The sequence below is a fragment of the Xenopus tropicalis genome, chromosome 3 (genome assembly GCF_000004195.4).
Source record: "Xenopus tropicalis strain Nigerian chromosome 3, UCB_Xtro_10.0, whole genome shotgun sequence".
Classification (NCBI taxonomy): domain Eukaryota; kingdom Metazoa; phylum Chordata; class Amphibia; order Anura; family Pipidae; genus Xenopus; species Xenopus tropicalis.
Genome location: NC_030679.2, coordinates 49,826,612 through 49,854,375, shown reverse-complemented (window position 1 = coordinate 49,854,375; position 27,764 = coordinate 49,826,612). Strand labels below are relative to the sequence as shown.

At 37.0% G+C, this 27,764-nt stretch overlaps 2 protein-coding genes across 5 annotated transcripts; both read left to right on the top strand.

Moving 5' to 3' along the window:
- The first annotated feature begins 1,630 nt into the window (after nt 1-1,630).
- Nucleotides 1,631-6,274, top strand: dguok (deoxyguanosine kinase). 4 transcript variants are annotated; one of them, XM_002938075.5, is made up of 2 exons: nt 1,631-2,168; nt 3,477-6,274. In XM_002938075.5, the coding sequence occupies exon 2, from the start codon at nt 3,477-3,479 to the stop codon at nt 4,398-4,400; it is 924 nt and encodes a 307-aa protein (XP_002938121.2). In that variant the 5' UTR covers nt 1,631-2,168; the 3' UTR covers nt 4,401-6,274. The 4 variants fall into 4 exon arrangements, with proteins under 4 accessions (XP_002938121.2, XP_004912958.2, XP_031754730.1 ...); XM_004912901.4 differs by having other exon boundaries at nt 1,633-2,168; nt 3,578-6,274; XM_031898870.1 differs by lacking the exon at nt 1,631-2,168 and adding an exon at nt 2,373-2,542 and having other exon boundaries at nt 3,578-6,274.
- A 3,758-nt stretch (nt 6,275-10,032) lies between these two features.
- On the top strand, nt 10,033-27,543 carry glt8d2 (glycosyltransferase 8 domain containing 2). Its single transcript, XM_002938080.5, has 10 exons — nt 10,033-10,506; nt 15,546-15,587; nt 16,544-16,636; nt 17,774-17,936; nt 18,536-18,653; nt 20,997-21,081; nt 24,061-24,173; nt 25,303-25,469; nt 26,291-26,403; nt 27,009-27,543. Exons 2-10 carry the CDS (start codon nt 15,569-15,571, stop codon nt 27,173-27,175), a joined length of 1,038 nt encoding a protein of 345 aa, XP_002938126.2. The 5' UTR covers nt 10,033-10,506; nt 15,546-15,568; the 3' UTR covers nt 27,176-27,543.
- Nucleotides 27,544-27,764: the final 221 nt, after the last annotated feature.

The following is a 27,764-nucleotide window of genomic DNA, read 5'->3' as shown; positions in this document are numbered from 1 at the left end:
TAGCTGTCCCATGTCTACTATAGTCAAAATGGGGTTACATTTTGAAACCCAAGGGCATAGGGTTCGAAGTTTACACTGCAATGTGCTGTTGCTTTAAATTTTGCTGACAAGTAAAAGCGAACCCAATAGGAAAAAGGGCCTCTTGTCCACTTCATGAACTTTGCATAATAATTGGCAGCAGGTTCAGGTTTTGGAGTTCTTTCCCATCTCCCAGGTTTGTTACCTGCACCGTCAACCATTTAGAAATCTTGCAAGCCAAATTTTGTCACAAGAAAACTTTTTCTACAAGTCTTGCCGCAAGAATATCGTTTGATGCAAGACTTAGTAAGGTGGTTCACGGAACAATGTCATGGCAGCCGCTTGGTTGGGAACCTTCATCAGAAACAGATGTGTTCTACACCGCTCCTTTAAAATATGTGTGCATATCATTCCAGCGGCTGCTTCAGAAGCTTTTGAGCACACTATTCCCCATCTCTGTCTAAAGCTTTGTGTAGCACGCACTACCTGGACGCGGCTGAGCTGGGATAAACCTGCATTCTGGGACTTTATTAGCACTGCACTCTACATAACTGTGGCTGCGGTTAGGATGAATCGGTGCAGAGGGAATTTACTGCCACTTGGGTGGCAAGGCCATAAACTCTGATGCCATATGTGTTGTATGCTGCCCAGTTGCAGTTGCGCTGGGATATACCTGTGGACACAAATCAGCTTCAACCAATCCAGTCACCACTAGAGCCTGCACCCAAGATGGATGAAAACGGGTGGGACGGCTGGCCAGACCCAAAGGAAGTCCCCAGCTACACCATGCATGCCCCTTTTCCTAAACCTTCAAAGGACAGGTAAGTCTGGATGGGGACTTTTGGGGAACAATGCAGCCATATGTTTGACCCCCTGCAGAAGCACCTTTTTCATTCTGACCACAAGAAACATCAGAAAGGCCTGGACTTTCTTAATTATGGCTGAATTGTGGATTGGGAGAACTATGCTAAGGCATTTAGCCCTGAGCTATGGGAAGTATCTGGAGAACAAAAACTTCAGCCTTAGTGTGAGTCTGCCAAATAGGGGGAGGATTGACAAGCTTCATCCTTCCTTCTACTTCTCATATACGGACACCCTGAAAAAGTTTGGGGTGAAGAAGTGACTTGTCCATTGTTATTCTCTTTTGGATTTAGGATGTGGATCCCCAGAAAACAGAGATTAAAAGGGAATTTGCTCTTCCATGGACTCATTCCCAGGAGTTAGAGACTGGAATTTGTCTGGGTACTATGGATGGATAGTTGGAACCAGCCCCTAAAGTTCGTTATTTTACATTTGGGTCCTAAAGTTTAGGTGCAGTTGTTTTTTTATTTATGGCAACCAAACCATGAGAAGCCTTAAAATAGTTTGGATTACTAACCTAACCAGCTGGACAATATCTACTAAAGCCAAATAGGGGTTACATATGTAGAGCTGTCAACGCCCCCTATTTTATCAAGAATTATCTACCTTCAGTCAGTCTCCCAAATTTTTTTTTTGCCTAACAATAATTGGCTTCAGGGCAGTAAATGCGCATGCGCTGCAGCTGTGTTCCCCCCATCCCATTACAAATAAATACATCTTAATAGACTAGCTAGGTTTAGCACGACAGCGCCGCTTTCTATCAACTCTGTTTGATAGACGCTGTCTTGTAAAGCGCCCTTGGTTGTGTATAAGGGCAAAAGAACCCCTTGAATCCGGTTGCCAGGCAACTGTTTACGGAGACTGACCTACTTCCCTATACAATTGGAATACACACTCAAATAGCCTAGAACGTTTCTGGCACTGGTTTAGAGGAAACCGGAACACGTCCCGAAGGAGTGAAAAAGCAGGGAAGTGTGGGAGCTGTTGTCTGTGCTCACAATGGCTGTAACAAGCCGGCACCCTGAGCACCTCGCACGGCTCACTGTACTGCTCAAACACCCATATTTTACAAAAAAAAATGTTTTAACCCGATTTTAACTGCGATGTCACGTACAGCCATACCGCTTATGGAAACTGCTTGAGGTGTAAAACTACAAATCCCAGAATGCAACCCGTCGCAGTCAGATGCTTTTTCCTGCTTGTGTACGGCAAACGCATGTTCGATGTAGCTGGACATAAGAGGTTGTTATATCCCATTCCGTGGTCCAGAGGCTTATTTATTATTCGAGGTTTGTATAGTTAGTACAAGCTATGGTATAAGCTACAGTTGTGGTGAGTGAGTGATACGGGAGCAAATGAAGTGTGTTCGCAGGTGCGCAGGGGGTGAAATATAACGAATGTCACATTTATGTATATAAGTAAGTGAAATCTCTAAAACCATATTTGTTCCTTTCAACCGGATGTACTAAGGAGTTAAGCTCTGCTGCAGTTGCTAACTGCTATTTTGGCACTGACTGTCTGGTTCCTGGCCCACTACAAAGTTGCCTTGGGCTTAGGTTTCCTTTCAACTACAGTGACAGTGAGATGGCCGCAAACACACAACTAAAGACTACAGGGCCCTTTTACAGGGTTTAATTAATGATGCCACAGTGTAATCTCCTTTGTGAGTATAACTGGGGATGATCAACATTAAATTTAAGTTTCACTGTAATGCAATGCGGCTAGCAAAGTTTGCAGTTTGTAATCATTTTGTATTTTTTGTGTGTTTTTTTAAAATTATTTATATATTTAATCTGCAACTCACAGACATGGAAATTCAGCCGCCTAGTGCTTGCTAAGGTTTATTTTCTTTGGAAACCAGACAACTGTTTCAAAGTCATAATGACACATGGCTAGAGTAGGGCCTAAAAAGAAAGATTAGAAATAAAAATAACTTTCTTTGTAAATGACACCCCCTCTTCATTTCACACAAGAGTACAGTCCCTTCAACTTTGCTGTCAGATTTAGCCACAAGTATCCAATGCTGAAATTTTTTAATTGAAGGCCAAGGGCACACACAGCGTTCACTCCAGATGCAGCTCCGTTTATTTGCACTTAAAAGTATAGCTTCTGCTTGAGTGCAGGTACACAGAGCAGAGAGAAGCTCAGGCCAAAAATAACTTTTGTGTTTTTCGGGGCAATTTCCCCTTGCACTTAGCAAAAGCTGCATTTTTCAGTGCAGATAAACAGAGTTGCGGAATGGGGAGCAGATCTACTTGGCAGCGGAGCCAAAGCCACGTGTCCCTAGGCCTAAGTGTTTTTTCTGTCTATATCATTCCAAAGATGCAGCCCTGTGCACATGACCTTTGGTACTTATGAAGAGCAATAAGTAACAGCAAAAAAGCAGGACAGAATGATTGAAAAAGCAGATAATGAAAGAAATAAATCCTTGCATATAAATGTCTACATCATACTAAAAGTTAAGGTTGCCTGTGCCTGCCTTAGTACACTGTACTTGTATATTTACATAGGTCTAGAGGTACTCATAATTTTTTTTTTCATTTGCTTGATCAATTAAAATTAAAAAGTTAAAAAGATTTACAATTTTGTGTCAACAGATGTTTTTATCTAAAGTCTGGCGCCTTTTGGATGCAACAGAAATTCTTTGCTGTTATTCTCGGAAGACAAAATTAAATCTCTTTTGTACATTTGTTCATAGAGATGAAAAACAGCATGTAAGCTTCATGGAAAATCAAATCTCCAAGCTACTTCAACAGTCCATTTCTCCAGACCCTAATTCCAGGAAAGAAATGCAAGTGAAAAAATTATCCGTGGAAGGAAATATAGCGGTAGGAAAATCCACCTTTCTCAAATTGCTATCCAATACATTTCAAGAATGGAGTTTTGCTACAGAGCCTCTGAAGAAATGGCAGAATGTTCAATCTACTTCATTCCAAACAATGACTTCCTCAAAGCCGCCTATGGACAACCTGCTACAACTGATGTATGATGATCCTACACGATGGTCTTACACGTTCCAGACATTTTCTTGTATGAGTCGATTTAAAATACAAATTCAGCCACTTTCAGAGCAAGTATTACATCAGCAGGAGCCTGTTCAGATATTTGAGAGATCTGTTTATAGTGACAGATATATATTTGCTAAAACTCTTTATGAACTCCAACACTTAAATGAAATTGAGTGGACTTTGTATCAGGAATGGCACACTTTTCTTATTGAAGAATTTTCCAGAAGAGTTGCATTGGATGGAATTATTTACCTACGGGCATCTCCAGAAAAATGTTTTCAGAGACTACAAAAAAGAGCTAGAAAGGAGGAAAAGACTCTGCAATGTGAATACCTTGAGAAGTTGCATGATCAGCATGAAAGTTGGCTGACAAAGAAGACAACTGAGGTCCATTTTGAAAACATGAAAAATATTCCAGTTTTGCTGTTAGATGTTGAAGAAGACTTTGAAAACAATTCTGCAGCAGGTGATGATCTCAACAGCAGAGTTAAAGCCTTTGTTGCTGGACTGTGAAATATATATATATGATACTCATTGCATTGTTTGCTTTTACATCTGTAACCAGTTGCTTTGAACTAAATGTATTTATATTACAATATATAAACAAACTGAAAAAAATCCTAGGTATGTGCCTAACTATTTTGCTGCTCTTCATTTGTATTCTTATTATTATTTACCTAGTTGTATAAGTCTCTTTATTCTAATGTTAAAAGAACACTCAATGTGTAATAGTTCTTAAAATGCAAGTTACTAACGGCTGCAAATATGGCATATTTTTATTGGTCATTTGATGTGCTTGGGCTTTCTGAGGTGACGTTGACCTTAAATGGCAATATCTTGTGTAATCTATATTTGCACTTATTTTATGCACTGAAAACTTGTTCAACATATTTGAGTTCTCAAACCTGGTTGAGGACCTTATGAGTTAGTTTTATTAATAATTACACAGCAGTTTTATCAGAATTTTACACCCAGTTAATGATACACCTCTACAATAGTGTAAGAATGTGCACTGTTGGTGAGGTCCAAAGATGGTGTAAGAAACCTGCAACATAAATAATATGCGTAACCTAAATTAATATGCTTTTTATCATACTGGACCAAAGGCAGGGGCCCTCATTTATTAACACTGATTCAGGTTTGCTCTGACCCACAGAAACCAGTCAAATATTTCAATATTTTAACTGCATTAGATGCACCTAATTTTTTTTTAGATGTTACCAGTCTGAGGGAAATTAGCAATCTCGCTCAATAAAGGGCCTTTATACTGGCCATAAACAGGCTGATAAAAGATCTTGGCATGGCCCCACTGGACTGAGTTGGCAGTTTTTTTTCCTATGTATGGGGCCTTCTGGAGATCTTGCCTGAGTAATATATGGCTGAAAATTGGCCATATATCATTTGGGCCACCAGACAAGGACACCATCAGAGCACTGATGCAGTCCTCTCCCAGTGGGTCTTCATAGGGCTCTGTTGTAATGCAATCTTTCCCACCAGAAAAAAATCTACTCGTTTGGTGACAAAAAAGTGGATTTTACCATGTATGCCTAGCTTCATTGTTTAGTAGTTAGGACATTCTTGCACTTGCTTGTTTTAAACATCCTATTTAATCAGATTGTTCCTTATTAACATGTGTAGACATAATATCATAGATAATGGATTAGGAATGGAAACTGAAATTTATTTTAGTCCATCAGGTTGGTCAGTGAGGTGTAGCTTTATTTTCAGATACAGCATCAAAATAGCACAGTAATGTACTACTCCATAGTCCCTGAGACTTTTCTCTTTTTAAACCAAGAAACCTATGTAAAACCAACTCCTCTTAGCTCATTGTTAACTAACTCATCTGATTTAGCATTGAAGATATCAGTTTCAAATGAAAATTAAAAGAATGTCTGTGTATATTTTTAAAGCCTTCATGTTTGTACTAATGGCAGAAAGTACCTGTTGTCATTAGCTGTCTTCCTACAGCATCAGTACATTGGCATGAAAAAGGTTAAAGTATATAAAATAAAGAATAATAATAAAAAATAAAGGTGAGCTTTTTCCTTTAAACCTTTACCAACCTGCAGAAAATAATACTAAACAATAATATAGGAGAGGTGGTGAATAATATATTTCATATCAATAAATTAGGGCTAATTTGTTCCATTTGTTTAAGCAAATATTAGCAGACATTAGAAAGGGTTACAAGAAAAATAAGCAAAAATATGCAATGTTTGGAAATGCCAATGTAAAAAGCTTGCTTTTGTAATGTATTTATAAAAAAAGAAAATAAAGTTATATAGTAATTGCGATGCACTGAATGGTCTGATTGTAGTTATTAAAGTATTACTTTCTGTTAGGCTGAGATTTGACAGCGTAATTAAAATGACTGGAACAATGTGATTTCTGTTTTATTTTTACCACAATTAAACACAATTGCGTTCATTCAGTCCTACACAACTATAGGAACTATACTTTTATTTAGCACAACATACAAAATTTTTTATTTTGTATACAAGTGTTGTCTAAATTAAAGCATCAGGATGAACCCAGGGTATTAAAACTTTCAAACCAAAAATACCTTTTTACTAGAGAAACTATTTTAACTTGGAGAGTACATGTGATGTTTTCTGCCAAGGAAGCTGTTAATCTGCTGTATTTGCAGATTAAAGCAAATATTCATACTAATCTACTTTTCGTTTTTGAAGTTTAGAGCTAGTTTAAAGCTAGGCAATAGTTTGGGTGTTTACACTTTATCAAAAAAGGATCCCCAATGGCCAGTCAAACAGGGCCAAAGTGATTGGGACACAGCCCCCAGATTAAAGGGCAAATCAAGCAAATTTACCAAATGTATCCCAAATTTAACTAAAAAAATTCAAAAAAGAAAAATCCTATTCTTATTACAAAATCCATATTAAAAGCGTACAAACCCCAAAGCATGCCACCTTATGTGTTTTGTACCATACGGGTACTTAATCACAGGCAGTTGTTTAGGCTTAGGCCTTGGAACTGAATTGGAACTTTAATAAAAGTATTCCTTTTACAAAGGGGGCACAAGAACATGTGGGTAATGCTCTGCACCACAGACCAGGACACTGGCATAGGAATCAACAATGATGTATGTTCTCCCCTCCAGTTTTATGTCCATGGCATCCCATTCGTTCTTCTCTTTTTAGTCCCCTGTTTTACAAGATGTAAACTCCAGGTTTTTTTGCCCATATCCGGCTAATGATTAGCACCCAGTTGTCTTTTGCAAACAGTATATCTTTTAAGTATACTGGAGTACCCCCCAAAGCAGTACTCTGTTGATCCAGAGAGTGCTGTTGTTAAGGTAAACCTTTAGCTTTAATGGTGTTTTGTACTTTTATAATTATACACAAAAATTTGAATTGAATTACCGCTACCCTGGGTCGATGCAGTTGTCTGCTAAAAGGAGGACAGGCCATCAGGTATCAGGTAAGTGATTATAATCCATGGGGGGTGCCTACCATTTGGCAATCTCTAGTGATTTTATCTTTCCTTCTCTCATTAAACACTGTTAGGGCTGTGGCACATGGGCGACTAATCTCCCCGAAATGCCATCCCACCTGCGACAATGTAAATCACGGGTGGGATGGCATACACGATTTCTGGGAAATCGCGGCAACGTGTATGCCATCCCACCGGCGATTTACATTGTTGCCGGTGGGATGGCATTTTGGGGAGATTAGTCGTGGGCGACTAATCTCCCCGTGTGCCACAGCCCTTATATATGTTTCAAGTATGGAATTCTTTATCTGGAAACCTAATATTCAGAAAGCTCTGATTTATAGGAAGGCCACAGAGTCCATTTTAAGCAAATAATTCTAATTTGTAAAATATAATCCTTTCTATAATAACAAAACAGTACCTTGTACTTGATTTTAGTAGGCTTAAAGGAACAGTAACACCAAAAAATGAAAGTGTATAAAAGTAACTAAAATATAATGTGCTGCTGCCCTGCACTGGTAAAAGTTGTGTGTTTACTTCAGAAAGTCTACTATAATTTATATAAATAAGCTGCTATGTAGCCATGGAGGCAGCCATTCAAAGGAGAAAAGGCACAGGCACTTAGCAGATAACAGATAAAACACGATTGTATTCTACAGAATTTATCTGTTATCTGCTATGTAACCTGTGCCTTTTCTCCTTTTTTCCAGCTTGAATGGCTGCCCCCGTGGCTACACAGCAGCTTATTATATAAATTATATTAGAGTTACTGTAGCAAACACACCAGTTTTACCAGTGCAGGGCAACAGTGCATTATATTTTTAATACTTTAAAGCTCTCTCATTTTTGGTGTTACTGTTCCTTTAAGGTATATCAATTCAAATATAAAGAACTATTGTCTGTTCATCTGTCCGGTAGGAGTCTTTGTGCTCACAAACCAACAGCACAGTTACATGCAGAATTAAATTAGCCAATGAATGTACAGACATGTCTTATTCCCACTATTCTTTCTGTTAGCTAGATCATGCATTTTTTTCTGTCAGAAGTTTAGTTAGAACTAAAAACATTGAAAGTTCCTAATGAATAGTTCTTTAATGGTTGCTGTTATTCTCCATTGGCTCTGCAGGGATGACCTTCTTAGAATCAAAAAGTGAGTTTCTGACAGGCATAATAGAATTTTGTGACTCTATATAGTATAAAATACAAGCTATTATTCAAGTGCTTTATTCAAGCCTGCTTTATATGAAGACAAAATGTTCTTTTTGATTCAAGGCTGTTTGTGATATCTTCCAGTGCTCCTAAAATCTATTGTTATGCCAATTTTTTCATATCTCTTGCAGAACATTGCCTTTAATGACCCTACACTGTACCTTAAAAAACCTGCAGTACATTACTCCAACAGAATATTACACTGCCCTAGAGTGTGTATAGGAGCCCTTGTTGCTTTTGCAATACCTTAAAACTAAGCTACCCGAAGAACGATGTACCATGAGAAGTGCACCATTTTGTCTGAATACAGAAAAGGGAAATATAAATGTGAATATGGGCTTCTTGGCATTATACAGTAACTATGTGGTCACACACTTGAGTCTTTCTTATCATGTGGTGTCTATTGTAGCCTGCTGCCAACCCAAGTCATTAGTATGGCAATCATCTATAATGCAGTGTAAGAAAGAAGTCTTGTTGCACAGTGGATAATATGCAGGAAATATTTTTTCCATAATACTCAGAAGTTTACTTCTACTACCCTTCCTATTGGAGCAAGCTATCCTTTTGTCTGGCAAGAGTGGATATGTCTTCTCTAGATTAAGACTACAATATATAATTACGATATACCGTATATACTCGAGTATAAGCCGATCCGAATATAAGCCGAGGTTCCTAATTTTACCTAAGAAAACTGGAAAAACTTATTGACTCAAGTATAAGCCTAGGGTGGGAAATGCAGCAGAGGGTGCTAGTCTGGGGGGGACCCAACTCGAGTATGAGCCGAGGGTGACTTTTTCAGCGCATTTTGGGTGCTGAAAAACTAGGCTTATACTCGAGTATATACTATATGTTTTTTTTTCCACAGAATCATGCCTACTTTATTTGGTTCCCAGCCTTAACTACCAGGAGCACAATACTTGCCCAATAGTGTGCATTTTGAAGTAGCTCTAGCCCTCTGCTCCATCCAATATAATATGAAAGCCCTGCAGTCCCTTCAAGGTGGCAAGTTTGTAGGGAACTTTTTGTTTTCAATATTTTCAAATAAGGTTGAGAAAGGGTTTAAGAGAACCATGCAGTGAAAAATTGTGGATTCAGATTCGGGTTTAAGGATTCAGATTCGGGTTGGCCTGACACATGTATTTGACCGAATCCTGCTGAAAAAGGTTGAATCTTGCCCAAATCCCAAACCAATTCCTGGATTCGGTACATCCCTACTCATAAAAAGCTTTATCATTACAAGGTATTAGAGACTCATGAAGAGGCAGGCATTTTCTGCTTTTCCTGTCCATCTGGGTGTTGGGGGAACTAAGGCAGCCCTCTGTGGATTTTAGGATACCTCCCAGCCAGCCCTAGCACTCCAGGCTTTTCTTTTTAAAATTGCATCATAACTTTAATAGGATCCAATATTGTAAATTGTAGCTGTAACAGACAATGGAGCAATCACATGGGTTGCTTAGCTCTAATGTACTGTGGGCTCATGATACAACGCTTGTAATATGAGCCTTACACTTACAAAAAAGTGTGCTAAGTGTTTTTTCACAACTCCAGCAGTGACAGGGTTCAGATTATTTCACATTCTGTGTCCTTCTTAACCGAATAGTAGTTTGTTACTGCAGCGCTGCAGTTTTTTTCTATTAGGAAAGCAGAAATTTGTATGCAGTTCACCAGACAGTTGTGCGGATGCTGGATTGTTCACATCTGGAACTGATTTCTCTTGACTGTCTCCATTAGCAAATGCAACATTTTATTGTTTGGAGCTGCACATCAACCTGCATGCGAACAAAGGACCGAGTAAGACGACTTGTTCTCCAGCAGTACACAGGACACCGCCTGTGCGAAATTAAAGAGGTTTTACTATTTTTAAATGCAGTGACGGAGGTTGAACTGGAAAGAAAATCAACTTTATAACTGAAAAAATGTCTGATATGAAAGGCTGGCCTGAAAGGAAACTTCATTGGTATGTACAGCACAATATTTAGGAAGCTGTAAAATGTATATAGTTACTGAGACACTTAAAATAAGTATATGAAATATTTGTTTTAAAAAGCATAGCGCTCAATTACATCATTCATGGAGTGCAGGAAATATAAAATATACATATTTACTCTTAAGCTTGAAGCACATACTGTATATTTTAATTAATTACTAGTGTCTTTGAGCCTTTCATGGCCCTATGGTCCACTTAATCAAGGCATATTACATTTTTGTTTCTTTTTAGCAGGTTTGTAATGATTTTATGAAAGAAATACAAAATATAACAGGCACACAATATATATATATATATATAATATATATTAATATATCAACATCAATAGCATGTTAAAATATGTCTGTCCGGGGTTAGATACCACTTTATCATAATTTTGTAAACACTTTATTTTTATGAGGACACTACTATTTGGCAAATAGAAGGTTACTTATGTGATATGGTTGCCCATAGCAACCAATCATAGTGGCCTGGAGGACAGGGGGCCTGGGCCACAGGGTCTACTGAATGATAGTTCCTTCTCCTAGCCCCTTTTAGCTTCTAAATTCCAAACAAACAAACAAGCTCCCGCAGATATTTTAATAAAAATTAACTTGCTTTTTATGTTTAATTTGCAGAGCACTTTTTATACAGTTGTACAGTTTATACAGTTAAATGAAATGCAATTAACTATATAGTAGAATAAATCTGTTTAACCTCAATTAATTTAAGATAACACAAAGCAGTGATAGAATTACTTATTGAATGATTTTTCCTGTAGACTGCAGCATGGAAATGACCATCTAGCTAATCCTAATAAAGTATTAAATTGGTTAGGCAGACATTACTGACTAAGAAGTCAGTAGAAGATACTGACCTTCATATCTGTATTCAATGACCCTACAGAGCAAAAATTTGTTAATTAGCCTTTCATTTGAATCAAACAATAAGCAAGTGCATTCAAATGTTTATTATATGGCCTCCTAAAAAAAAGCAATGTTCAGTAGTATTTCTACAATATGAATGAATTACTGTTTGTCAGTTGTGAAAAGTTGACCATGCCTTTCAGCATGATATAGAGGATTTGCAAACAGACCTGGGTTTGGGTTTTGTTTAATCTTTGTTTTCATATTTCAGCACTTTGGTTTGAAATTAATAGCTGTTAAGTAATTGCTAAGGACCAGTTGGCTCTAATACCTCTACAGAAGTGAACCACAGAATAGAACAGAGGTTCACAATATGTGGGACAAGCCAGTCAGGGGGCCCAAATAGGTGGAATAAGGTGTATCTGTAGGCCAGTTAGATTAGATGCAGTTGTGAATATCTTTAGCTATACTTTGGTAATTGTTATGCCTGTTGGATTTTAAAAGTGAGTGACTGAACCCAAAAAGTTTGGAAACTTCAAGACTAGAACATGAACAGGAAATATTCTGCAATGAAATATGTTTTGAGTTCTCACTTAACATAACACATAGTTCCAGTGTGTCTTGTGTTTATGAGCACAGTAAAACCACAAACTGAAGCACACCTAGAATTGTTTCAAGTATCAGAAGGCAAAAACAGTTACAGAATTGGATACAGTCTGGCGCCTCTGCTTCTCTGATTATTTAGGGTTTTGGCAAATATACCACAAAGCAAAGAAAATACACTGACCAGGCTACTAATCTTTTGTGGATGTACTACTTTTAATAAATAGTACCCAAAAATGAAAGCAAGATTCCTAAGTATCAGAGCAACAAAACACATATAAGACATCTGCATACACAGTAGAAGTAGTGTGGTCTGCCCAACAGTTGATAAATGGCTAATGAGAAAACCACTGACCAATCAGTTTTTGCAGTCCAGACATGCCCAGTGGAGTTGACATATCCTTAGATATTTTATAATACTGTGTAGGTCAGGGTATGGCTATGCATCTGATCTATAGTGTCATTCCTAAAACAAGCACTGTAGGCTAAGATGGGAATGAGCATTGAGTCTAGGGTAATACCAGTGATACACTCCCATATTGATTTGGTCAGTTACTGCTACTGCTGCTGCACTCAAAAACAGGTAAACAGAGTTATAGCTAGTGTTTGTATGGGGACCAAAGGTTCATTATTCTGTAATATTGCATATTCTGCTGCAGAAAAAAAAATCTAATGTGTGTTTTGAATGCTCTAATGGTCCCCATACATGTTACAATTATGATCTTTTCTGTGACCAGTGGTGCTCAGGTGCCTTCAAAGGTGCTTGATAAGGATTAAGGAGAAAAGAAATGTCAATATTACTTCTCATTGCCAAGTATTAGGTAGAGCATTACCAACAAGCAGAACTGCCTACTATCCACAATTCAATGTATATATTTTGTTGAGACCACCTTATTCAAATATCATTGGCATCTTGAAGCAAACCAGGAGTATAACAGTACAGTAATATAGTATATAAGTGGGGTTTTTGCGAACAAAACACAAAATCAAGAAGCAAGGAAGTGTAGTTCTAAATGTTGCATGAGTAATAGCTATGATAAATGATATTTTAAAGCATAATTATTATTTTTTTGGTTAGTTATCAAACGTGTTGTTGAATCAGGGGAATCTATATAAAAATCTAGCTGAATCAAGAGTCAATTCTAGAGCAATAAATGATTATTTATTAAAGAACGCATAAACAGAATGGCAGTTTTAGCTGGCTGAGTCATAACTGGAGCGGAAACTGCATATAATCAGTTTCATATATTCAGAGAGACTAGCCAAGTCAGGATCACAGAAGCAGAATAAAGCTGAGGGAAATACAAAATAAATATAAAGAATTTCTAACCTTATCTTGTTTTATATTTCTGCTATGTACATTATGTTTGTTTCCTGAGTTTAAGGAAAACTTGTTTTACAACACAGTAAAACAATGCACTTTCGAAAATTTGTAGCAAAAATGTGAAAAATTTCTGCACATTAAAGGACAAGTTAACCTAAAACTGAACCCGTATCCCATCCACTGTAAAAGGCCATTAACATTTTTCATAATCAATCAATGTTTCCTTAAAGGAATACTGTCATGGGAAAACATGTTTTTTTCAGAATGCATCAGTTAATAGAGCTTCTCCAGCAGAATCCTGCATTGAAATCCATTTTTCAAAAACACAAAAACATTTTTTTATATTTACAGGTATAGGACCCATTATCCAGAATGCTCGGGACCAAGGGTATTCCGGATAAGGGGTCTTTCCGTAATTTGGATCTCAATACCTTAAATCTACTAAAAAATCAATAAAGCATTAATTAAACCCAATAGGATTGTTTTGCATCCAATAAGAATTAATTATATCTTAGTTGGAATCAATTACAAGGTTCTGTTTTATTTCTACATAGAAAAAGGAAATCAGTTTTAAAATTCTGAATTATTTGATTAAAATGGAGTCTATGGGAGACGGGCATTCCGTAATTCGGAGCTTTCTGGATAACGGGTTTCCTGATATGAGGTCCGATACCTGTATTTTGAAATTTCATATGGGGCTAGCCATATTCTTCATTTCCTAGGGTGCCACAGCCATGTGACCTGTGCTCTGATAAACTTCAGTCACAGTTAACTGCTGAGCTGCAAGTTGGAGTCATATCACCCCCCCCCCCCCAGCAGCCGATCAGCAGAAAATGGGAAGGTAGCAAGATAGCAGTTCCCAGTAGATATCAGAATAGCACTCAATAGTAAGAAATCCAAGTCCGGCTTGGGACTCCTGCAGTTACATGGGAGTAGGAGAAACAATAGGTTACCTGAAAGTAGTTCTAATGTGTAGCACTGGCTCCTTCTGAAAGCTCAGACTCAGGCACAATGCACTGAGATGGTGCCTACACACCGATATTACAACTAAAAATATACATTTGTTGGTTCAAGAATAACATTTTAAATGGAAGAGTGAATTATTTGCTATGTAAATAGTGTAATTTAGAAATAAAATGTATACTATAAAAATCAGTATCCCTTTATACACTTTATGTATTCAACCTACTTAAAGACCCAAACTGATTCGAAAGCTTGCATTTTGTAATCCACAAAATTTGGAAATAAAAGGTAAATTGTCTCTGGCTTGACACAGGGAAATGTGAACTACAGTTCATTACCAAGTTTACCAAGCTGATGGCTGCTAGCCCACAAGCTAAGGAATAGCTGGCATCCTACAGTGCAAAGTGCAGCGTTCCACTGGCTTTCCTCCACAGCCTAAGAAAGCATTCATCAAGTGGAAATGCTGACTGGTGGTAACAAGATTCTAAAGAGATTCTGTCATGATTTTTATTTCTCAATTCTTGAACCAACAAATGCATATTTTTTAGTTGCCATCTTAGTGCATTGTGCCTGAGTCTGAGCTTTCAGAAGGAGCCAGCCCTACACATTAGAACTGCTTTCAGGTAACCTACAGTTTCTCCTACTTCCATGTAACTGGAGGAGTCTCAAACCGTACTTGGATTTCTTACTACTAAGTGCTATTCTGATATCTACTGGAATCTGCTATTTTGCTCCCTTCCTATTGTTCTGCTGATCAGCTGCTAGGATGGGAGGTGATATCACTCCAACTTGCAGCTCAGCAGTAAAGTGTGACTGAAGTTTATTAGAGCACAGGTCACATGGTTGTGGGAAATGAAGAGTATGACTAGTTTTTGAAAACAATTTAGGATTTCAATGTAGGATTTAGCTGGAGAAGCTCTATTAACTGATGCATTCTGAATAAAACACATTTACCCATGACAGTATTCCTTTAAGCTAAGATCTCTTATAAAACCAGGAATATGTATGAACACTAATGTACCAAAACCTGTCTATATAATAATAAAATACAATTTGTACACTGTAAGGAAATTTGACTTTTGGTTTAAGTATACAAATAAAGCTGACCGCAGTTTATCTGTATAATGCAAAGTATTTTTTATTCTTGCCATTTGAGAGTAACACAAACTTAACTGTAAGCATTTTTTACGTACATTTAATAACTGGTGCTGATAACTATTTGGTTATTTACCCCATTCATACATACATTATATGTTTTGTATTCTGTTTATCAGGTAATCCAGTTAAATCTCTCCTTATGGCTCTTCTCAAGAGAAGTAAGTGTTGTTGTTTTTTCTTTATTTTAAAATCAAGACTAATTCAATATATAGATGAATGGGGAGTCTATTAGCCAGGGAGCAAGGTCAGTCGTGTGTTTTTTGGGAGACAGCTGTTCCTCTGCTCAACCAAAACCAGAACTGTGTTAAACAGGTATAAGTCCTCCCTTTCCCTGATTCACGTCCATTATTTTTGTGACAGTATTTGAAGGATGTTATATACCACATATCATTTCCACAGCCCTGCTTCCTTTGCTGTGTGTGCTAGAAGAGTTGGTTGTTTAAGCATACTCCAAATATCCCCTACACCCACCATACCAGTGAGGTACAGTAGCTGGGGCTCATCTACTAATTATTGGCAACAGTATCCATACTTTACACTGCAAGCCATAAATAGTCATTATCAATGTTCCATGTACTTATATATTTTATTGAATGCAGCTCCTAATGCCTTCAAAGCTGCTCCAAATATGTTAGATAGATGGCCTGTTTTCCATGGGCATAATGATATTATAAATGCCATGAAAACTAGTAATGAAGTGAATAAGGTTATCACCACTGCTTTGTTGGGGTTAATGAATTAATAAATTAAAAGATAGCTGAGTTTGACCCTTGTTTCTTTTATAAAGTTAACAACAATAATGATTAGAAAAATGAAATACATAATATATAACTTCTACTCCTGTCTCCTTTACTTTGTAAAGTAAACTAATCCTTGAACTCTAATTATACAACCTTAAGAGACTTTGTAATGCTGCTTTCAAAGCATTAGTGCCCACTAATGTTTGATTATTGATGATAAGTAATAATGCCACCAGGTGACCAAATCGGAAAATACATTGCAACGTTATTGTTTTTATTATTAAAAAATAATTGGCTGTTATGCAGTTGCAGTAGAATTTGGTTGAAATAGCTTTGTGTTTTTTTTATTGTAGTAATTACCTTTCTTATTTCAGTTAACCAGGTTCTTCTGTTTCTGCTTGTATTGACATTTTTTGCAATATGGTACAGCACAGTGTACAAGGTTTCCAGAAACAAGGAAGATGAAGGTGAGCAGAAAATAAATTCCTACTTTACAGCAAGATCATGGTCAGTGGCAATACACCGCAAAAAGGGTTTGGCTGACATGGTGTTTATTTTAGGTCTATAGCAGTAGTTGGTGGGTCTCAGCCTAGGGCATCATTTCTCTTGGCTGGTCCACTGCTTATACCTATATCCCCCTTTACTTGAAATCACCTACACCTGTCTTTCCTCCAAGACACCATCTCAGTCATTGTACCATCTTCAACAGTCTGAAAAAAATTGTTTACACTGTAAAACTTGAGAATTTATATTGGCAAACATTCCTCTTCCACACCCAGGAAACTTTTTTCACCTGAGTATGTTAAATCTCCATGGGTGGGGCTCAAAATTGTCCCCATTCACATTAAATTGCCTGCAAATGCAGCCAAGTGATGTTATAATTCAAAAATGCAGCACTGAGCAATTTTGAGCTGCCTGCCAAGTGCCTGTCATTTGACTGCACTGGGCATTTACTGGTGATTTCTATTCAAAGTAAATTGGTGAGGGGCTGATCCTGAACTTAGTATCCCCACACACAAATCTGCAAAATGTTTGAAAATAATTGACCTTGCTCTGTGTACCATTACACTAAAGTTCCAGAGAAACATACTAGGTGTGGGTTATAACATTATTAAAGGAAAACTATACCCCCCAGAATGAATACTTCACCAACAGAAAGTTTATATTATGTTAAGTGGCCTATTAAAAGTCTCACCAAACTGGAATATATATATCAGTAAATATTGCCCTTTTACATCCTTCCCGTTGACCACCATTTTGTGACAGGAAGAAGTTTGGGAGCAACAGACAGAACTCTGTCCATTAATTGGCTGATGTGACCTAACATGAATGTGTGCCCTTAGTTTGTATGCACTGTGAATCATATGATCCCAGGAGGCGGGCCTAAAAATGGCAATTTTCTATTTAGGAGTACTCATTAGCACATGCTACTATTTGGATGAAGCAGGGTTTTACATATGAGCTGGTTTATGTGATATATTTTTATAGAGACCTACATTGTTTGGGGGTATAGTTTTCCTCTAATTCAGGTGTACTAATGGACTGCTAAAAGGCATCTCCAGCCTCCATAGAAACTAATATATAAATATATTTCTTCAATCCAGATACAGATGAAGAAAGGGAGGAAGGTGTCATTCCAGTTGTTATATGTGCTGCCAGGAGTCGCATGGGGGCAACTATAGCTGCAATCAACAGCATCTACAGTAACACTGATGCCAATGTGCTGTTCTATATAGTTGGCTTGAAAAATTCAGTAGTGCACATAAGGTTTTGATGTTTTTTTTTATCATTTCCATTAATTTGTACATTTTGCATTAACAGCTATGCAGATGCATGGTCTCCCTACTATGTGAATGAATGTGTAAACACAAAATTGATCTATAGTGCTTCCTGTGTAATATTCTACAATCCATTCTTACATGTGTATTGAAAAATGTATCGTTCTGGTGTTATGCTTTTCATCATTCCTTAAGAAAAAGAAGAATTTGCAGCTGTAGGGCTTTTAGCACTTGACCAATTGCCAGTGCCATAAAATGTATATTTCTGATTTATACTTAAATTTAGGGCAAGATCCCCAGCAGGCAAGGGATTACATACCTAAGTCCATGATGGATGAACATTGCATATATGTTTAGCTAACTTATCACCATTCAATTTTCATACAGCTAGGTGAGAACCCCGATTGAAACACTGGATTTGATAGATTTCTTTGCAAATTCTAAAGATAATTTCAGTATTAACAACAAACCAATAGTAATTAAAATGGTAATTGTTCTTTGTCTGCTTTTCATTACTTGTTCACTCTACATTGTTTCCTTCTTTTCTCCTTATATGCATTTTTATTAGTTTATTTTTCCTCTTTTTAGGAAATGGATTGAGGGCACTCAGTTGAGTAGAATACATTTTAAAATAGTGGAATTCAATCCATTGGTACTTAAGGGCAAAGTAAGACCTGATGCAGCTTTTCCTGAACTTCTCCAGCCTGTAAGTAGAGATATTTGTCAAGCTTAGTTGGCACTGGGTGTTTTGTAAATTGGTTTACAGGGAATTGTGACACACTGTCTGAATAAATCATCTATTAAATAATGCATAGTTTTCATTAGTCTATTAACCTACAGCAACCAATAAGATGCCTTCTGACATTATTCTAACTGTACTAGCCCATTAAAAGCCAACTGTTTATGGTGGTTACAGGTAACCCCCAAACACTCCAAACTTAGCTTACTAGTAGCAAGAATTAGTTTACCAGGGTGCAACTGACAGGTTAAAAATGTATCTTTCAGCTTCTGACCTGGTGTCCCAAAATAGCAAAACATAGAAATCCACACTAATTTGCAACACATTGTATACTGCCAATAATCTTACTCTAACTGAAAAACCTGCATAGTCACCGCACATAAAGGAAATGGTTTGTGGCTGTGATGTTCTGATGTTCTATGTTTTTTAAGAAGAGACATAGTAGGCTGATATTTTAGCATATTCTACAAATGTATTATTTATCAAAAATATGCATTTCTATATAAAGTGAGTATCGTCCAGACAAGCCAAAACAAATCTATTATATTTATAAATTCTTAGTTGTTATGATTATAATGCTATAAGTACTACCGCGTAAGATTTTAGTACTTCATCCATAAAATATATGCTTTAAGCTAAAATACATTTTTTTACTGCATCAAACAATTATTGAAATTCCAAGTTTTTCCAGCTTTCTCTTTGATCTCCTTAGTGGATATTAAGTAACCTTTGTCCAGGAACTGCCTTATTTTGTTTCTTTCATGTCCTCCAACCCGTACCTGTTTAACTAGTATATGCTACCTTGTTTGTTTGTCAACCTCATTACTTCAGCCAAACCTCTCACTAATCCGTAAACTACAGCATCAGCTTAGTTATCTTTCCCTAATCACTAGTTCCTTTGTACTCGTTTGATCAGTTATTTTCTACTACTCTAATTTTTCTGGATGCTTTTAATGCATTTGTAGTTTCTGCCACTCTGGCAATGTATCAGCCCTACTCTCACTACATTTGAAATGTTCAAAAAACACACATTACAAGGCTGATTAGTATTTAATTCAGATTCCCATTACATGACAGCAAAGAAAAAAGTGCATTTGGCATTGGTGGCCTTAGCTTCAATGACTGATGTAATCTTACTTTGAGGGGGCCTGGGACTATGTGTGCTGGGCAGGGGGCCCAGAATTGTTTTTCTGGGGGGGCCCAGGCTGGAAAATTTGTGCCACTGCTCACTGACACTTAGAAGATCAAGGAGGGAAGCTGTTGTGGACAGGTTAGAAGGCATGTATCATTATATTTATAGGGCTGATAAAACTCTGGCATAGATATCTAAAACACAGACTTTTAAGTCATGTTCTTTTTAGGTTTAGTTCTCTCCTAATTCTCTGCATTAATAGAGTTACCTTGCACTTAAACATTTTGTGATTTTGCTTCTATCAGTTGCTGTTTTTCTCCATTCCTTTTGCCAGGATATATTATTTCTTCTCATTTGGACTAGTACTACTACTAATTATTATTACTGTTTTTAGCAGTCCAGTCCAAGAGATCAGATTTTCCATTTAAGCATGTGTGGTGTTTCGTAGACATTATTTTCAATGACAAAATGCTGATAATTGGCACTATTCATAATAGTCAATGGATATCACTAATAATATAATTGAATAATATTTAAATGTGTTAATTAATGTCTGAAGGCATAACCTTGTTCCATTCTTGCGGTACATAAAATGTCATTTGAGTACAGTGAAAAACAACTTGTTGCTGGTGGCAGTGGCTGGGAGTTTTATTTAACAATAATTTAAAAGGCATTGTTTTTTTACTTCCTATTAATTACAAATGAATTGTTTTTCTCTGCAGCATGTGTATACTGTACTGTACTAGGGGCCAGGTGGACTGGGTCAGACCTGTTTGATTCAGGTTCGCTCCCTGTCTGGAACATTTGTTCTCCACCCGGCAGCAAATAAAAGTAACACATTGTGGTGTAAGTGTGTGGGCCGCAGTGTGTGGAAGCGAGTGAAAGTAAGGCAACGTGACATTGTGTACCCCAGAAGTGTAAGGAACAGGGTGGGGATAGGTCAGCAGCAGGAGTAGGAATTGGCAACTGAGTTGGGGGCCCTTGGGGTGGCAGCCCCTGTGGGCCCTGGATGCCCCAGTCTGACACTGCCAGGGAGCTACCAAGTTAATGCTTATAGTTCAGTCAGTAGCGGGGAATATAAGAGGGGATATTGGAAGTCTTCCAACTAACCAAAAACTAAATAACTAAGTTTACAAAGCTTACGTGTTTTATTCTTCCTTCCTTTTATATGTAAAAAGTTGAACTTCGTTCGCTTTTATTTACCACTCCTCATCCAGGAACATGAGAAGGTGATTTATCTGGATGACGATATCATTGTACTAGGTAAGTTCTTCTGCCATTAATGCATGTAAGGACATTTTCAAAAACTTTTTTATTTCACATTATTATCTCTTTTGATACTTTAGCGATGAGTCAGTAAACCTTGACATTTTCTGGCCTGCTTTCTCATTGCAACAGGCTTGTATGAGTAAATGTATATTATATACAACATAAGTATCAGCATGCAGTAACTTTGACCTGATTGGTACAGTAACTCAAAAGTGCAGGCCAATTCATCTCTATCGTGTCACATGGAAATTATATAAAGCATTGTTTTATGCAATTCATTAGATTCACTATTGTACTGGAAAGATTGCTCCTTCTAAAATGAAATGTGATTACATGAAAAATCATACAGTACCACTGTCATTCACATCAAGTCAAGTCATGACACCTTGGATGATCTCAACATGCCAATGAATTATTTGTGCTATTGGTACCCAATGGGCAAGAAGGCAACGCACTGGGAGATAAATATCACTGTACAGATATTCCATAATTCAGTATGCATATCAGATGGTGAACTTTCCAGTGGCTATTTTACAGAGATCTATGGATCAACTTTTAAACTAAAGGTGGCCATACACGGACCGATTTTTTACTTACAAACGACCGATTCCCGAACGATCCGATGCTATCGTTAAGTTATCGTATAGTTGGTGGTGTACGAACGATCGTCGGCCCACTAAACGAGCCGACATTATCGTCCCCAAAATCGATCGGCCAGGTTTAAAAATTTTGGTCGTTTAATGATAAAATCTGCCAGTTGGTGTGAGTGTCAGACATTTGTCTTTCAACGATTGTTCTCTGCGCATGTCACGATTGCCAGCAGTGGAAGCCAACGACATTCGATCGTACGTAGATGTACGATCGTACGTATTTTATGATAATGATGCGACGAAATCTTTCCCGAATTATCGTTGCCCGTGGATGGCATATCGTATGGGAACTCGATCGCCATACGATCGTTTGTCGATATAATCGTTCATCGCACAACGAGCGAAATTGCCTCGTGTATGGCCACCTTAAGTGGTGCTAAGCCAGATTTCTTTTCAGATTATTTTTAGAATAAACAATGCTATCAAAGCCTATAGTTTTCATTAAGTAAATGCTCCTACTTTTAGTGCTAAACACTTAGGGGCCCATTTACTAACATTCATATTTAAAAAAAAAAAAAAAAGTTGTGGATTTTACTAAAAACTCCAAAAATGTATTAAGTGAAAACCCCCCCCCCAAAACTACGCCATCTAAAAGCCGTCAAGTTCATGGAGAAACCAATGGGAGCTGTCCTAAGCAAATTGTAACAATCTTTATTTCATTTGTGGTTTCAGAGGTTTTTGTTATTTGTTGTTAAGCACATGAAAATTCTTAGGAAAACAAAAAATTTGAGGTTTACATTTTATTTAACTTGTGCTTTTTCAATTCAGATCTTTTAATAAATGACTAGATATTATTTGTGGTTTCAAAAAGTTATAAAACCACTAAAATCAGAATGTTGTTAAATGTGCCTCCACGTGTACATATAGCAAACTACATTATACTAATCTGGTATAAGGAAAAACTAGAAAAAGTGTTACAGCAATTGTGTTGCAAGGAAATATGAATAGGCATTGTAGTAATGGATTGCAGCAGACTTTCCCTCCTCACTAGTTTCCTGGGTCCATCTGCTTGGCGGAATGTAACCTTCCCTGTGAACTGGAAACAACCAACTGCTTCTGCGTCTAAATGGATGTAATTGTATTGGTTCTAGAAACATCAGTATCTCATGTGGGTACAAATAACATAAGATTCCAGGGGGTTTTGCAAACAGCAGCCATACAGTAGGCTCAGTAAAAAACAAAGCTGACATACTTTCTCTCTGAGAAAGCCTACATGATTGCATGTATTGTTTTTATTTTCTGGGTACTCCCCTGTTGATTTCAGATCACCATTACCAGTTAATGAGGCATGGGGATTTTGTTCATTAAAGAAACAAGATTCATATACCTCAGAATGGTGTTCAATTTAAAAAGAATCAGTATCCTAGAATAATATTACTTAAAAGAATAAACATATAACTACAGTCACTCCGTATTATGTTATAATTTTGCTTTGATATTACTCTGGAGCTTTGTTCAGCTACTGTATATAGAATAATACTAAATAACAGACAATTGCTATTCAAGTCAATGGCGAGATTTTAGAAGAAGATGTTCTCTGCTGTTAGTTTTCAATGCATGTTCCACCAAGTGGCAGAATGCAGAATCTATAAATAAATATAATTTTTTACATTTTAATGGATTGATTTTAAGATATATAAATGATTATAATATTAACTGTATAAGGAAAATAAAAAGTAAAAAAATTATGATAATAGGGTCTTCACTACCTTACAGTTTATACTGTATACTGGCTCTTTAACAACTGAGCTATGTTAAAGAAAAACTATACCCCCAAACAATGTAGGTCTTTTTAAAAATATATTGCACAAACCAGCTCATATGTAAAACCTTGCTTCATCTAAATAAATAATTTTCATAAAAATATACTTTTTTTAGTAGTATGTGGTATTAGGTACTCCTAAATAGAAAATTGCCATTTTAAAAATCAAGGGCCACCTCCTGGGATTGTACGATTCACAGTGCACACAAACAAGCCAAGGCACACATACATGCTAGGCCCCATCAGCCAATTAATGGACAGAGTTCTGCCTTTTACTCCCACACTTATTCCTGTTACAGTTAGAGCTGCATAATTTCCTGTCAGTTGATCTCTGAGGGAGCACACAACCCATCACTTAATGGTGGATCAATGGAAAGGATGTAAAAGGGCAGTATTTACTGATATATATTCCAGTTTGGTGAGATTCTTTAATAAGCCACTTAACATAATATTAACTATCTGTTGGTTAAGTATTCATTCTGGGGGTATAGATTTCCTTTAAGTTTGACAAAAAGTCTAAATATAACAGAAGACTCATTTTGTTATATTTTGGCATACCAGGGGACATCCAAGAGCTTTACAACACAAAAATATTTGGAGGTCATGTGGCTGCATTTTCCGAAGACTGTGATTTACATACAACACAGGAAATAGTGCACAAAGAAGGCATACAGGTGATTAAATATAAATGATTTGGTACACTGCATGTCCTGTAAATTGTTATTATATTGATTCTGGTTATGTGCTACTAACATTTTAGAATGGTATATACTCTCACCCTCATGCCCTTCATTGCTGGAACCTCATACATTATGTATATGAAAGTTATGGAAAGCCACCATTGGTGTAATGGTTATCCTGCTATACATGCAAGAGTATTTAGGTCCTATAATAACCATTATAGTGTGTATTGTTAACTTTAATGTTCCTTTAAAGCATGCATTTTTGCGTTAAAAAGCACGCGATAAAGAAATACCGATTCATCAAAGTAATTTCTCGCATGCGTTATTTACCTCGCATTGCGTTAATTCTCGCATAGATATAATACTAACGCATGATTCACAAACGCATATGAACCGTTAAACGCGCTAAATATCGCATTAGTCTGTCCGAAAATTAACACCTACTTGGGGCAGGCGGTTTGTGAGCTTTTGGCAACACAATATGGACTTTGCAGTGGGATTTTTTCAAGTATGTGTTGGCCCTAGAGTGATGCAGCCTCCAGTTTTCAGGGAAATGGTATTTTTCAGAAAAGTATTTTTCCGAAAGTAATGGTTATGTGCGTTAAATCGTGTGCTAATATAGCACGTGACGAAATATATCACAAGCAAGAAAATAACGCAAGAAAAACGCTCATTGTGAGTTAAATAACGCAAAGAACATTGTGTCTAAGTTATGACGCCTGTCCTTTTAGTGAATGGTGCGTTAGGTCGCAAAAAATAAGAAGCAATAAAATTTTTAACGCACTTTAGTGAATCAGCCCCAATGACTCGCTACTGCAAACATCTGAAATAGTATACATGATATAGAGAACATTTTTTGCATTATATAGAGAAAACACTTTTTTTACTGACTAAAATTGCTAAGGTTTTGTGTGTGAAATCAAGTTAAAGAATATATAATAAGCACAATACCAATCATATACTGACATGTAGACTTAGCACAATGTCAGTACTTGTGAAGGCTGAGCCAAAATTGTCTGTGTTGCTGCCTATAATGCAGATACTGGTGCTGTGCTACATTAACAATGCGTGGGTATAAAGTCCAGTTGTACAAGTGATGCTGCATTTTTCCCCTTTGTAGAACACATATATGGGTTTTCTCGACTACAGAAAAAAAGCCATTCAGAATCTTCACATCAGTCCAAGCACCTGCTCATTTAACCCTGGTGTGTTTGTAGCCAATTTGACAGAGTGGAGAGAGCAACATATTACCAAGCAGCTGGAGAAATGGATGAAGAAAAATGTTGAGTATGTATATTGGGAACATTAAGTACATTTTTGATTCCTTTACTCACTAACACTTAAATATTCTAATAGTCTGGTTAAAGCCTTACTAACATTGAATAAGATATCATTTATGTATGTTAAATGTCTGAAAAAAACATTTTACATTGGGATAAGATAGCCAGGGTAGGACCATAAACCACTGAGGTGTTTGCCCATTATGCTCAAAGCATAGTTATACTGTATATAGTTTTGAAAAAGTTACTAACATAATTATTTTTAGGACCTGGTTGTACTAGTTAAAACAGGTTGGAAACCATATATTATATGTATTATAGCAAAAAGGAAAAAGTGCTCACCACTAAATTTTTAACAATTAGGCGGGTTGTGATGAGGCCGTGACCACAAAATTCATATATACAGAGACAAGAGTTCCTCTGCACTTACCAATTATCAATATATATATAGGACATTAAGACAATGTGTGCATTTAGCTACCAAGAAATGTCCACCCCATTAAACACAGTACTCTTTTGCAGTAGAATTTTTAATGAATCGGATGAAAGTGAGTAGGACTGGCCAGACCAGGGATGACTTTGATGTAGTTGGCCAGCTTGAAGTATATGGACAAACAATCCCTGTTTTATTTAAAGGGGAGGGCATTTCTTGGTAGCTTATTTGTCCTATATATATTGATAATGGGTGAGTGAAGAGGTCCTTTTGTCTCTCTCTCTCTCTCTATATATATATATATAATGTGTGTGTGTGTATATATGTTTCTATAAAAGTTTGCTGTAATAATGAAGGTGATGCCATACTAATATTTTCCTTGTGTCTTTTCACAGAGAAAATCTCTATAGTAGTAACATTGGAGGTGGTGTGGCAACTCCTCCCATGCTCATTGTGTTTCATGAAAAATACTCACCTATTACTCCATATTGGCACATTCGATATCTGGGTAAGGACAGTAGCAAATGATTTTGATGGTAATAAGTTGGCTTTAAAAGTAACTGTTTATTAAGAGCAGTAATACTCTGATAACATTTGCCATTTCCGTATTTGTTTTGTGTTTTTGATTCCTCTCTCTATTTTCCTTTCAAATCAGCTACAACACACATACAGTAGCTGGTCAAATCATCGTGTTCTCTGCCAGCGAAGAAATGTGTGTGTTATAGGGGTCTAAGGCCTCTAGGTGGTACAGAGAAATCCCAAACAATAAAGTTGTATCAGCAAATGTCAAAATAAATTGCAGGCTTGAGAATACTTTGTGGTGAAACACAGGGCTTATTTATAAGAAACACAGATCCAAACATGGTGTCATGTATGTCTGCCGAAGCGATACGTCCCCGAAACATTGGGGTGTGTGTGTGTGTGTGTGTGTGTGTGTGTGGTTGGAGAGGGGCCTCTGCACTGGGGCTGAAAATATAGCTGCTAAATGTTAGTTCCTGTTCAAACATTTGCAACCCAAACATAGCGGAAATGCCTTATTGTCTCGTTATCATAATTCAATCCCCAACTGTACCTTTTTATTGCTAACAGTGCGCTGTTCTGTTTGTGTGAAAGGTTGGAGTCCTGATAGCCCTATCTCTGAGAGTGTTCTTCGCGAGGCAAAGCTGCTCCATTGGAATGGAAGATACAAGCCTTGGCAACATGCCCATTCCCATACCAATCTGTGGGACAAATGGTTTATCCCTGATCCCACCAGCAAGTTTCAGATACGCAAACTCTGACAGCAAACCAGAAAAATGAATTCCACTAGAACATCTGTAATAAATTAGAATTTGAAGATGTCTATATTACATTTTCCAACAAGATAGTCATCTGTCAGCATACCTGAACTAGGCTGTTGGGAGCGCCTAGAATTTGAAATGCCCTGCATATTGCTGCCTGCCTAGCCTACATTTCCTTTACTGTGGTTTGATGTGTACCAAGCACCACAACTAAAAGAACACATAAATGTCTTTGTCCTCATTTAGTCATCTTTAAAGCTTGCTATACATGCCCAGATCTGTCCAATTTCCATATTGTCTGACCATTTGGACATGTATGGAGGTCTGTTTATAGTGATAAAACTGCCATTCTGGCAAATTAAATGTTATCAGTCGTGATGAAAAATTTGTTGGTTGACCAATACACATTTATCTTATGCTACCTATCCATTTAGTTGGAATACCTTGTGTTGGTCACCTCAGGTTCTCCTGTCAAATAATGTGTTTTAGGGTAGAGATAAATATCCAAGCAGAAAGAGCGACTGTCTTGGGCACTGTAAGGAATACAGGTTTCATATTTTTTTAGCATACAGATATATACAACCTTCAT